At 35.1% G+C, this 14,332-nt stretch overlaps 1 protein-coding gene across 1 annotated transcript in view; it reads right to left on the bottom strand.

Moving 5' to 3' along the window:
- Positions 1–9,386: 9,386 nt before the first annotated feature.
- The window catches only part of LOC134755844 (atrial natriuretic peptide receptor 2-like), a 44,160-nt gene continuing 39,214 nt past the window's right edge, over positions 9,387–14,332 (bottom strand). The window contains exons 5-9 of the mRNA XM_063692475.1: positions 13,392–13,449; positions 11,966–12,100; positions 11,050–11,224; positions 10,642–10,832; positions 9,387–10,538 (exon numbers count right to left, since the gene is read on the bottom strand). Of these exons, the coding sequence (XP_063548545.1) occupies positions 9,999–10,538; positions 10,642–10,832; positions 11,050–11,224; positions 11,966–12,100; positions 13,392–13,449 (1,099 nt within the window). The 3' untranslated portion in view covers positions 9,387–9,998. The remainder of the gene's footprint in view (positions 10,539–10,641; positions 10,833–11,049; positions 11,225–11,965; positions 12,101–13,391; positions 13,450–14,332) is intronic.

The raw sequence follows: 14,332 nt of genomic DNA, 5'->3' as shown, positions 1-14,332 counted from the left end.
AAAAGCTATTGAACGTTGATGGATTTTTTAATGAAGTTATTCGTAAAATTTAATGGATGAAAGAGGCTGGATCTTTACACTCTCTTTAGAATGTACTTAACATTCTCGACTCTCACTGATTATGTTTTTGTATTCCTCAATGGCAAGTATTCAAATTTTATTTTGACTTCAATACGTTTTAATCTTTTCAGGTAAGATGTACCTACAAAATATCGAAGTCCGTACACCTTTACTCTAAAGATGCAGTATTACCAAGAATATAAGCAGCATTAGGTACCAAGAACAGGTAACTATCGACAGATATACTGGTAAGAGTGGTAAGTGATGCCACATAACGGGAGCAACACATTTATTTGACACGAGAGGACGTTAAATAGGTTAGTGACGTCATTGTCGGCATTTAACCCGTGACGTCACGGCACGTTATTTCAATCGCACGCCTGCGGGAAAGTAGATCGAGCGAACGTGTCAGTAAGTATAAGAACGGTTCCAAGCTTACGGATCGACAGGTCACGTTACAGAGGCACGTCAAAGACTCGACTCGTTTTGCAGCTCGCGCTAACACTGAAAATACACTACGGTCACACCTATCTAGCTAATGAAGGTATCCATCCAATACTCCGGTAGCCAAAGACTTACGACACCCTGTCCCCTATAAATTTGTATCCTGTTGTAAGTCAATATTTAGATAATTATTATTTACTTAATATTTCACGGTTTTCATTCGTTACTTTAACGAAAGAAAAAAGAATTACAAAGATGTTAATATTAATGGCATTTAGACCCCAATTTATGACTTAATTTTGTATAAAGCAGAAACGTTTGCAAACGATACCACTTTAGAAATGAATGAAAAGTGGAAAAAATTACTGTAACTCGCAAATTTCTAGTATATTGAACATTCTGCAGCGTAGGCGTTATTGTAGCGTAGGTTTCATGAATTTACGACATAAAGAAAATAATAGAGATTACAAAATGCGACCAAACAGGGAAGTTTTATCTAGACACGCGGCAGCGTGTCAAGCCAAGTTCAAAAGAAGAGAACTGGCGACGCAGCGGCCGTGTGTTATATTACACGAACCATTTGGAGCCACTTTTGGAGACTTGGTGGCACTGAGGCCGTATTTAGGAATGTGATCAACATATGGTGGTAATCATATCACATTGATGAGCTACATCTGGTAACTGAAAAATCAACACCAATAGTATGAATATGCATTAACTAGCAAGATGCAAGATGCATCAAAATCAAAGGCCGATTGCGAACTTTCTTGTTAGTAATGTTACACAGGCTAGTCCAGGATTTTCGCTATAACTTCAAACGACTTCGTCGTAGCGGCAAAATGATTCAGCAGTGTCCGAGTGATACGTTTGGGATATTCCCAATAAAAGTAACATTTATTAATGGAAACAGAATATTTTCATATAAGTACAACCTCCGCCAAACTGCATAACAGTTTGGAGGCAGAAATAGGCTCCCTTTCTTTACTTACTGTTGTAAATTAAAGTTATTACTTATCTACTTACTTAGGTATACAAACTGTTTAGGTACTAGTATTCGTATAGGTAGTAAACTTTACTGCTTTAATTTAAGGCTCAGTGTTGTGTGCAACTGTACGTTACGCCTTGAATTTCGAGTCCATTTCTTGCGACCAACAGACGGACTGCCGAACACAGCCATACGTTAGAGACGTGACTTGGGGTTCAACAGCTTTAGGAGATCGTTTATAAAAATGTCAGACGGGACAAGACTATATATTTTATAATGTATTATAAAAAGGTACTTTGCATAAACAGATGTATAACTAGCAACCCGCCCCGGCTTCGCACGGGTAGTTCAAATAATTTACACAAAACGACAAAACCTTTACAAATTATACATATAAACCTTCCTCTTGAATCACTCTATCTATTAAAATAAAACCGGTCAAGTGCGAGTTCGTTTAACTCGCGCACCGAGGGTTCCGTACAAACTTTCAATTTTCTCATAAAGAAGAAAGAATAAAGAATAAAGATCATTTATTTTCAGCTAAAGGTTACAGACATTCCAGGGGTCTCCGCACTAGGCAGTGCCTGTATCGCGGGGAACCAATTATAATTTAAATATCAGACTTTGTTACAATTAAAACTACAAACTAAGGCTTAATCTAGACACAATATTGAAACTAAATATTGTTAAATATGGCTTCTGTCTCGGCATAATTTTGTGAGTGCAGCAGTTTGAAAAGCAGTTTTTTCGCTTCCATTTGTGTACAATCCCTGAGGTTACATAGTTTATTTATAGCATTGTATGTAGACGCCCTGATGCGTAGATAAATGTAAATAGAATCACGAAAGACTTGACCAGAAGTATACTAAGCGTAATTGTGTACAGCGCCATCTATCGGCAAATTGGCTAACTACTTTGCGCGACCTGTGTGTATCTTGGTTTTTCAAGGATACTTAATTCTTTATCATGTGAACCGATTTCAACAATTTTTGCTTTATTTGAAACAATCCTACCTAATTCGTAGGAGGTATTTTACGGAAACGTACCTAAGATATTAGATTGTTTAGTATCTAGCTTCTAGATTTGCCACCGATGTGTCCTATAGGTACTCTCTAATTATATGGATGCGTCTTACAGCACTGTACTGTTTACAATCTGAAGTTACCATTCTAATTAATGGCCAATTTTTCAACCAGCCACATTTGCGATAGCCCCGAGTTAGTTTTTATAAATAATAATGAAAATAAACTGTTTACTGTAACGCCTCTGTCCCCTGTCACGTCATTTGACGGTAGGTACCTGCACAGTTTTCATTTATTTTGTAAAATAAAGTAAATCAAACTATTTTGATCTCAAAAACTTGTGAATAACTTATTATGAACAAAGAAGTAAGTTACGTAATGTGAATATTTGAACAAACGTTATTATTTTGGCAGTCAATATAAGTCTACAAACATTTTCTTTGAATGACATTGATACTAGACAAATTAAAATAGTTTCTAAGATTGTATGCCACATAATAAGTTAAAACGAATGACAAAAAATACGTAAAATAAGAATGACACCAAATTTACTTGAATTATTATAAAATGTAGGTTGTTTTTTGGAAAATTTTATTATTATTTCGCCTCCAATCAAATTCTTAAATTTTTATGTAAAACAACCAAACTTTAGTCCTATACTACAACCATGATCGTCCACAAGTTCAACACAAGGGTCTCCGGCAAGCTCGGTTCTCCATTCAAACGTAGTTCCGCTCCCATTTTAAAACGACTAGCTTGATTGCTCTCAAACTTTGTACTTACAATAGGATAAAGTATATCTATGTCTGTAATTAATTTATGTAGCTTCGGATACCATAGCTAAAAAAAAACTGCTAATTTAAGTTTTTCATGCAAAACTTGTTTTTGCTCTATTTCGTTTGTTTTATAAACTGGAGCTATATAAACTAATTTAGACCTAGATATACCTCATGTCATTGTATGTGCCAAGTTTCATTACAATCCAACACGTAGTTTTAAAATGAGAGCGGAACTACGTTTGCATGGGAAGGTGCAATTCGGCCGAGCTTGCCGGGGAATCTTAAGTACCAATACCAATGATAGTTTTAGTATTTTCTGGGTGTTTTCCGCCATTTATGAAACTATAGTTTGCCAATGGACTGTCTCATTTCAAAAATAGACAGAGAATCATACTATCTTTATCTTACACTAGTACCAGCATCCAAAAGAAAAGCATGAGTTTTTTTTTTGTTCTTTTTTTCTGACAATTTGGTTTGACCAACTATATGTTGCCTCAGAACTAAGCAATTCAAATAATAGTAAACCAAGATATTCGAGTTAGTTTTGGACCATAGTTGGGATACTTTGGACTGTAGTTGGGTGGTTTTACGTTATTAGACTAATAAAATTAGGGACTAGGGCGTCACTAGCACAATCACAGGGCCTACCGCGAAACACGAATATCTAAAGTTCGGTTTCTGCCTCTCTATCACTCTTGCTTATTCGATCGATAGAGAGGCAGATAACGAAATTTCGGGTTTCGCGGTAGGCCACCTGTAAACAAACGGCCTTAATGCATCAATGTCATAGTGAAAACTTGTCAAAAAACTGTTTAAGACATAGGTAGTATATAGTTAGTATGTTACTCTATGGTTTAGCATGTACATGTCTATGCATGTGCACGAGTGCTGCACTGGCGGCAGGACATCGCATTAATACTCCCTATTCAATCAATATTTTAGAAGTTTTAACAAATAAAATCCTGTGAGACTCGGACATATTAAAATAAGTAACCCATTATAATCTTAGATTGATTTTAAATGCTGTATTTTAAATATAAAAGTCAGGATCTCTACCTACGGTCGTACCGCTTAAATATTTACATTTTGCGTGCACAAAAATGAACCCCAGCTACACGGATTTTGACAAAGTCACTTTGTTTAATGAAAGTTTATGTAGGTTCTAGTAGGTAGCAGAGTACAGAGAGGTACACTTACACAGCAGTTTATTGGCAAAATGAGTTTCAAACTGAGTTGCTAGTGCTACTAAAGTTACAAATCTAATTACGTTGAGTTGTTGAATAGCTTTAAATGTGCAGCGTCTCAGGCGGTAATAAAGTTAACCGTGGTAGGAGTCGCGTAGGAGCTGTATTCAAAAACGAAATTTTTTTCTAATATAATACCAATGCAATACTAATATCGCCCCGTCTCCGCACACATACGGATGAACTCATAAAGCGAAAGACAACATCATCAATACATTTTTGATATAATTTTGACGCACACGTATGAAGCGCATTTAGGAATAAGGCTATGCCCAGAACTGGGTCACATGGTGAGAACGTCTGTTTAAAATAGGGTTTCCAGTAAATAGAGGACACATGAAACATCAAATTTATACCTCAAATTCTGATACAAAATATATTTAAAGACAGGAATATCTTGCATTTTAATTAATATTATGAATATTATGATTTTCGTTTTCTTACATTTTAGATAATAAAATTAATAAGCAACCTTTTTTCTTAGTAAGTCAATCGTTTTCAATAAACTAGTACAGTAAGGTGCAGAGATAACTGACCCCCCTGCATCGGTTTTTTTTTTTTTTGCAGGATCAGTTATCTCTACAGATTACTGTACATTGATACCAATAACTCAATAGGATGGAGGAACCTTTCACAAGAAATTAAGAAATCCATTTTGTTAACGGATTTTTTTGATTCCGGTACAAAATGTTAAAAACTTATTAAAGGAAATTTCGCAATTTTGGAAAAGTTCAGACGGCACATAGTACCTACCTATACTTTGAACACGTCCCATGATACCTCCGGGTAAGGGCAGTATCCGCTTTGTGTACCACTTAAATACATTTAATTAGATTGATAATAAAATAAAACTATGAAAACGAATTATATCGCGTATATTGAATTAATAATACATCCCGACGTTTCGAACCCTTTACAGCGTTCGTGGTCAACGGGTGACTGAGGAAAAATTACAAAGTGCAAAAAATACCCACATACTCTACTATGTGGGCACCCGTTGACCACGAACGCTGTAAAGGGTTCGAAACGTCGGGAAACGTCGGGATGTATTATAAATTCAATATACGCGATATAATCCGTTTTCATAGTTTTATTTTATGAGTAACTATCGCGGTAACCGAAGACAATATTAGATTGATAATAAATTATTAGCCTTTACATTTTATCGGGGCTACGAGTATCCCGAATTTATTATGTTACGTCGCAATTATTTAATAGTAATATTTTCTATTATAATTTCTGATAAGAATTTTGTCTTGTTTCATACTTTTTAGAACGTAATTTTTTTGTTTTATTTCTGGAACTTATTTTTTAATACATTATGAAACAATGCTTACAACCTCAAGCCAATTTAAATTATGTATCACCTACGAGGAAATTATCGGTAAACAAACATCCGGTAATTTAATTGTTTTTGTTTAATCCCGCAAGCGTGCGCAAAGTTTCTTTATACAATTATGTTCCCTCGTTTAACATAAACACGAGTGTTTACACTGTTTACGTTTGCGTTGTACACGCGCGATGGTTGTGCCATAATAAACTGGTGAAAATTAAAACCACTCAGTACACCTTAAACTCATTTATGCGCTCATTACCTATTTTCACGAACTTTTGAATGATTGGTTAGGTCTATGGTCAACCAAAGGGATCGGTAGACACACGTTTATAAACAATTTTATTCTAGTTTTCGGGTTTTTTACATTCATTTCTGGTCGTATTCTGTAGTGGTATATTTTAAACCCCAGTAAAATACCATCACCACGCGATCTAATCTATTACTACCTATAAAATTTAGATAGGCACGCACGTACTATATGTATTTTTCAGTAATTTGTATGATAAACTATGGTATACCTCGGACTTACCTTAGGCGACCTGCTCGGCACGATTGTTTCTTAGGTCAAATTAAGCCATTCTAGTCACTTTACTCTAAATCAGATTGTCGTAGCGACGGATGTTGGCGACTACAGCCATCCGCTTTTATAAAATTGAGCCAATACACTACTACATGGTATAATATATACTCCGGAGTATATTATTATACCATGCACTACTACTACTTGCATGTATATTTGTTGGGGGTAGATATTGAACTAAAACGTTGAACGGCCATTAGGAGAGTCGGCGTAATGGCCACTTCCCGTGGCATTTACGCTGAGGCCTTATTGCCTGTGATTCATCTCGTATGAACTATAGATGCCATAGTTACTGGCTGAAACTGTAGACGGTAGGGAATATAGAGTGAGAGACATAATGAGAAATAATTATGACCAGAAATGGTTTGAATTGCAGTAGTTTCTCACCTTCAATACCTCATAATTCCTGAAAGTTTTAGATAAATATAAAAATTAGTATTTCTAAATGATTTTATAGATAAAGCCCTAACCTGATATGGTAATCTGTCCACAGTAAGTTAGTCTAACTAAAAATACATCAAAGCTACCAAAAATGTGAAGATTACTACAATATACAAAACGCTAATTGTATTTGCGTGTCCTACTCATTCTAGGCTGAACTACTTTCTGCTTCCATTATAATTAGTATTATATTGTTCTGTATTGCAAAACATTTAAAAAGTGTGATACAATCGTTTTTAAATCGAATGTTGATCGTGATCTAAAATTTTAAAAATATAGTAACTGAATTTTAGATCTAGTTTATTTCAAGAGCAATTTAGAAGTAGCTTACTAAGAAGTAAAAGGTTTATTGTTGTATCGTTCAGGAATGCCTATTAGTGGGGACGGCCTCTTAATAGCCACTTTCTTTTAATATAGCCTGTACATAGCGCCCATATTGCTTTTGATATAGCTTCGGTATAAATAGGGTTGTCACTCGCATTTCATGGGTCAACTCGTCCTTTAGACGAAAATATCTGAAATATTGAATACTTATAAAATATCTATATATATCTGACCAATTTTTATTTTAGGATTGGGTAGTATTAGTAGGAAGACCGATATTTTTAGCAGTGTATATAATAAATCAGGTATAAGCGTTCTTCACGATGTAGTAACCCTACAATATGGGTAAATATTACTTACTGTATATTTACTTCAAAGCCCGTAAATGACTTCTATTTTATAAGGTACCTGTTTAATTAAATTTAATGCAACCTTAGTTCTACACTAGCTTCTCCCGCGACTTTGTACATGTATAAGTTGTGAAACTGGTCTTTTCCAAAAAATAATTACGTTGGAAGAAAATATCGTCAATTGAATATCGCATTTATCGATTTATTCCATCCATGTATTATATGTATTTCCTAGCACATTCATTGTCATACGAATTAAGTTTATATATAACATGGATTCGACCTCGTATAGGTAACGAAATTGTGGTAGGTAAATTTGTTTATTAGTATTGCATTTTGTATTTTATCTGAAGAATACGTACGAAAATGATAATTAAAAAAACACATCTTTAATAATTACCGACTTTTTATTGATATAATAAAACCTCGACATAACAAACCATACTTTACAAGTGTTGAGGACTTGAAACAATCACATTAAAATAAATTAATCTTTTTTCACAGCTCTGGTAAACAAGTTGTACTTTCATAACAATAATATCACAATCAAACAATTACAAATTACAGCAGATCTAGTTAAATACGACAAGATAATAAATAAAATCACAACAGTTTTAAAAACCTGTGGTTATAAGCGTAAACAATCATTCGAAGGGACTTGTTATACTCAATCTCAAATCCCAAATTATTTTAAAACATGTACCTAGGCCTGAATTTATAATATCAACACTTAGTAACACTTAACTTCAATTAAATAGTTCATTTATTATAAGCTAGAAGTTGGAGAAATGAGGTAAATAAATACTAATTTTTATCACTGGAGCCTAAAACTATACTAAATATACGGCCGGGTCATCCCCGAAACATTCCTATAAATATTTAATAAATAAGATATATTGTGCAGTGTATAGTACATATAAGAATAGTAGATAAATAAAAAATAAATAAATACGATTAATAAATGTTCTCAATAAATACGAATTTATTCCACATTCATCTACTTCTCATAAAAATAAATAGTTTTGGTTTAGAATAGTAGAAAATAATTTACTGATTTATTTTGATTTGGTTAAATATCTACCCTACTTCTATCAATATGTTTGATTTAACCGTAGTTGTAAAAAAAACCGGCCAAGTGCGAGTCGGACTCGCGCACGAAGGGTTCCTTACCATTACGGAAAAAAATAGCAAAAAAATCACGTTTCTTGTATGGGAGCCCCATTTAAATATTTATATTATTCTGTTTTTAGTATTTGTTGTTATAGCGGCAACAGAAATACATCATCTATGAAAATTTCAACTGTCTAGCTATCACCGTTCATGAAATACAGCCTGGTGACAGACAGACAGACAGAGGACAGACGGACAGCGGAGTCTTAGTAATAGGGTCCCGTTTTTACCCTTTGGGTACGGAACCCTAAAAACAGTCATTGTCGTCACCTTCCAGGCATCTTTTTCCTGGTATTATTTATCCAGGAAAATGACAAACGGCAAACATATTAAATTATTCTAATCGTTTATACATGTATAAACTATGTGCGATACAAGCGTATCCTTAATGCATTTGTTTATAATGCTACGGGCGTCATATTCCTGGTCAGATTTATTAATATATTATTTCTTCTTAACTCTACTTAAAACCGGTGCTTTACTTATTATTCAAATTTTATTTCGAAGGTGTTCCTTATATCATAGTTATTTTTCTCATAATCTAAAGAAAAGAACTGACCAGTAAAATGCCGCAAAAATTACATTTCAAAAATACACCCCAATTGTAGCATTGAATGACAAAATTAGTCTCTATCCTCAAAATGTTACACAAGATTCTATATCCAGAATCTTCAGTGAAATATAAAATACTTCATTTCTCCAACCACTAACTCTCCTAGACAGTATTAGTCGGGGTTAAGGAAGATACAGAGGTATAAAAGGTCAGTAAAAACACTATAGGGTCTAAGTGTATAATACAGTTCTAATGTTTTCTTATTCACACATATTTTTTCTCACTACATCTTTCTGATAAATCGTTTTTGCGATTGATTCCTTAACCTAAATTTCATTACAAGTTATAGTTAAATACCGTGTGTTTTCTAAAACTACTAACATTTATTTTTTTTATTTTTTTTCTAAAATTCGGAATGATTCTGGCCGCATGCCGTTTAAAATGTAATGTGGTATTCATTATAAATAAAGATATATTATGAAAGATAACAAAAGAGCAACCGTTTAACTAATGTATTTTTCTAATCTCACCGGAGGCTATTGCTTATTCAACAATGACTAGACTATGGAATGTGCTTGGCACAAAATACTCTGGTAACGTTTAAATAGAATCATTGTCTAAACTCTTAATACTAGTTTTAAACTTTCCTTATTAAAAAAAACGGTTTTGGACCGGGCAAGGGAATTAGGCGTTGCTTTATTTCATGCAATTCAGTCTTCAGCTTTAATCGATTTCGGTTTACCGATCTTAGTATCGTTGCCTACACTCTTGTTGAATCGGTTGACGACATCTCGCACCTTACCTTTGCTAATGACAAGTTCCTTGTCATAAGTGGGTGTGATTAGGCCTCTGTCGTTTCCATTACAAACTGTTTTACTTTGGACAGCCATCATTGCTGCAAAATTTGCGCTTTGAGATTTTCTGAACTCCTTCACGGCTATATCAATGTTGTTGATCAGATCTTTTGCTACAAATGTTGCAATTTCATGCTTAATACGGTCTCGTTCATATAGTAATTCGAGAGGTGTTTGTTTATGAGAATCTTGAGTTTTTTGATCATTACTTTTATATTCAGGACTCTGTTGACGATGTTTGACCGAGTGGGCTGCAGGGCTGTCAGGTCCTTGGAATGTTATGCTAGGGTTGTTTGCAGTATTTTCACTCCCGTTTAAATCATCATAACTATGAATTTGAGGATTTTCGGATTTTTTATCGCCGAGCAACCAGTAAGTCGTCATTTTTCCTTTACCCTGTAACAGTGTATACGTCATGATTGTAAAACGTGCTAGCTATATATTGAAACCTTTAATATACTAACATGTTGATGAAGTTTATAAAGAACTAATATAATACCTTCATCGTGATTTCTCCTCTGCACTCCAAGTCGAAGCAATCGTACAAGTCTAGAACTTCTTTGGTCTTGGGACTGACGTGTATCTTAAGCGCCTCGCCGTGAGACTCCATCCTCGAGGCGGTGTTCACGGTGTCCCCGAAAAGGCAGTAGCGCGGCATCTTCAGTCCCACCACGCCAGCCACACATGGTCCTGTAAAAACATTCTATTTGTATATTCGTCGTTAGTTTTGTGTTCATGATTTGAAAATCTTGTTATTTTTCTAAGTAATGTATTGATTTAGAAAACCGAAAACAAACTACAAAAAATACACAACCACATATTTTGCGACTCGCGCGCATAGGCAGGTCCGATACCGCTATGTGTTCGTCACCCGTGATTTATTCGCCAATGATAAGAATCGTCAAACCTGTATGCATTCCAATCCTCAATAGCAGCCGCTCCCCAGGCCGGTGGGGCACAGTCTTGCACGCCACTCCATTCAGCAGCGCAAGCGACATGCGCGCGATCTCCGCCGCGTGCCGGTTACCGTTGCGCATGGGCAGACCTGACACCACCATATATGCGTCACCAATGGTCTCTACCTGGTTAAACAAATGAAAAAACCTAGATATTAACCTTTCATGTGTGTGTGGTGGTCATAAATCGTGGGTTCAAACCCCGCTAGTGCAGTATATAGTAGAGTAAAAAAAAAATTGGCGGAGGTTGTACCAATTTGAAAATATTTATGCCGTTTCCATGATTAATGCTTCTTTTAATAAACTGCGCTCGACTGTTTAGGTGTCGCACTGAAATCGGGTTTTAGGTAGGTAAACGTACCTAAATATACGTCGAATGTCGAATACCACTTGAAAGATAAATTGAACTCGTGAGACCAACTCAAACTTATTTTTTGACAGTGAAGATTATCAAAAAACACTGGACAACAAATTTAAGGTATGATGGAATATATTCGCCAAAACTCACACAAGCCCATGGACTTGTTATATGATTGTATTAATATTAATTATACTATAATTACAGATTATTAAAATAAAAGAACTGCTTGAATATGTGCAAAAAAGATGTACCAGATCATGTATGACCGGATTTTATCGTGTACTGTCTAGATGCCGATAAAATGGTATTTTTGTAAAAGTAAAACTTCTCGTTATTTGTCGTTCGTCTTTAAGAAATTAGGGGAAATTGTCAGGAGGGTATTGTTAGATCTGTAAATTTTACCAATTCTTATAATCTCATCCGTGGTAGAATTTTAATGTCTTTAAATGTTATCATCGTCTAGGTGTTAAGCTCAATATTGCCATTTATATCAGCTTGTCACTAACCTTATAGACGTCAAAGTTTTCAATAATGGAGTCGAACATCGTGTACAAATCGTTGAGAAGGTCGACGACCTCCAGGGGCGTGGATTCTGCGGACAGTTTCGTGAAGCCGATGATGTCGCTAAAGTATATCGTCACCTGAAATATTATGTCTCATTAAGTAGGCAGTTGTGTACTTTTGCATATAAATAGATAGATAGATATAATATAATACTCTTTATTAGCACACCTCAGTAAAAGATACAGCTTAAAGAAAAACAAATAATTAATGATAGAGGCATACAACAGGCGGTCTTATCGCTAAAAAGCGATCTCTTCCAGACAATATTTGGGTAGCGGAAACAAAACAATTAATCAAAAAGAGTAGGGTGTTGCAAAAACGTAATGAAGCCTACTTTCATACACACAACACAATTAAAGTAAATAAACATACATAGGAGCATATAAGAAAATACAAATAGACATACATAAACATACATACATACTACACAAGACACTTGTATAAGACACAAACCAAAGTATACCAACATATAACAGCAACATATCAACCACAGAGTAAAAAATAACTGTTTGAAACACTAAGGGAGAGAGGTAATTTAATACTTTACTATTAAATAAAATAAAATAAATCGCTTACGCTATTATATGGCAACAAAAAAACATGCATTTTATGCCAAAAATGCCTTACATCATTTTGGAAAAGAGCTGATACTCTTCAAACTGCGGGATCGATTTCTATCTAACTAACATAATAGCTAAGAACCACCGCAAGGAAACTCGCTTTCACGTAAAAAAATCGCATCGAAATCGGTTCATCCGTTGGAGGGCTCCGATGCCACAGACAGGCATTGGCGTCAAACACATAACACCCCTCTTTTTGCGTCGGGAGTTAAAAAAACCGGCCAAAGCGAGTCGGACTCGCGCACGAAGGGTTCCGTACCATTACACAAAAAACGGCAAAAAAATCACGTTTGTTGTATGGGAGCCCCACATATATTATTTTATTTTGTTTTTAGTATTTGTTGTTATAGCGGCAACAGAAGTACATCATCTGTGAAAATTTTAACTGTCTAGCTATCACGGTGACAGACGGACCGACAAAGAGCGGAGTCCCGTTTTTACTTAAAACTGATTACATAATATTATGGCCAGTCACTCACAAAATCGAGACAAATTTTAATTTGGTATGACAATCCCTGTGCGTAATGTATCATACATAGGTACACAAGTACTTTCAAAAACCATTATCATCCCTTTTACGTCAATCAGTTGAAAAACTCTCAGTATACTCATCATTAGCGAGAAAATGTAGGTATTGATCCATCAATTTCACGTTATCCCACACACTTTTAAAAATAAGAAGGAGAAGAAAAAGAACAATAGAATTATTAAAACGAATATAATATAGATGTATAATTGTATATATTACCTGGTCATAGGTCTCGGCCATGACCGGCTGACCCATAATAAGCTGCGAGGCGACTGACCTGCAAGTGACACATGTGTTTACATTATAAACACTGCATTATAGGGTGTTATACGGCCCTACCAGACGCGCCCTCTGCTCTTTATCATTGGTTGAAAATTGATTCGACCCAATTAGCTGTGTCATATTATATATTTATGTAGGACCGTAGTACGTTGTGAAACTAACACGCAAATCTACGTAATGTATTCGAGGGCATTTCAACTGTATGTGTGTGACTAAATCGTTCTTCTGCTCCAGTACTTCAATTTGTCAATTAAATGACTGACAGTAGTGACAGCGCTGAATTATACTTGTCTATAGGATTATTATACAACTGCTTAACCTTTTGAGACCCGTCGGCTCCCTGGGTAGCCATATTTACTAGAATATGGGTCCGGGGCTCGAAAGGTTAAGAGTCATATTGTGAATATTCATACTATATACAGCTGTTGCATGTTTAAAAGGCTAACTTCTAGGCAAAACAAACCGATTTATCTACTCTTGTGTTACTCTTCTGCCTTTACAATTTACGAACCCGTTGCACAAAATACCATTATTGTAGTTGTACTTAATGTGAAATAGGTTGTAGGTTGTAGTAATAACCCTCTCAGCCATAAGTCCGCTTAGAGCAGAGACAATATTTTTTTACGAATGTGTGCCATCTGACCTACCAATTTGAGAATGTATCGGAAATAATATTTTCTTCTCAATTCTTTCCTTTATCGAAGAGCTGGTAAATATCAAATAATCTATCGTACCAAAGTTCTAGAAATTAATCAATATAAGATAAAGTTCAAATCCACGACCTCGACATTCGAGTTACAAAGCCGCGACAATCGTCACCATCGTGGCGACAGCTAAGCGTTAATAATATTTTATATTAGGGGCAGTTTTACTTAAAG

Source organism: Cydia strobilella, chromosome 1, assembly GCF_947568885.1.
Source record: "Cydia strobilella chromosome 1, ilCydStro3.1, whole genome shotgun sequence".
NCBI lineage: Eukaryota > Metazoa > Arthropoda > Insecta > Lepidoptera > Tortricidae > Cydia > Cydia strobilella.
This window is presented reverse-complemented; position numbering and strand designations above follow the sequence as displayed.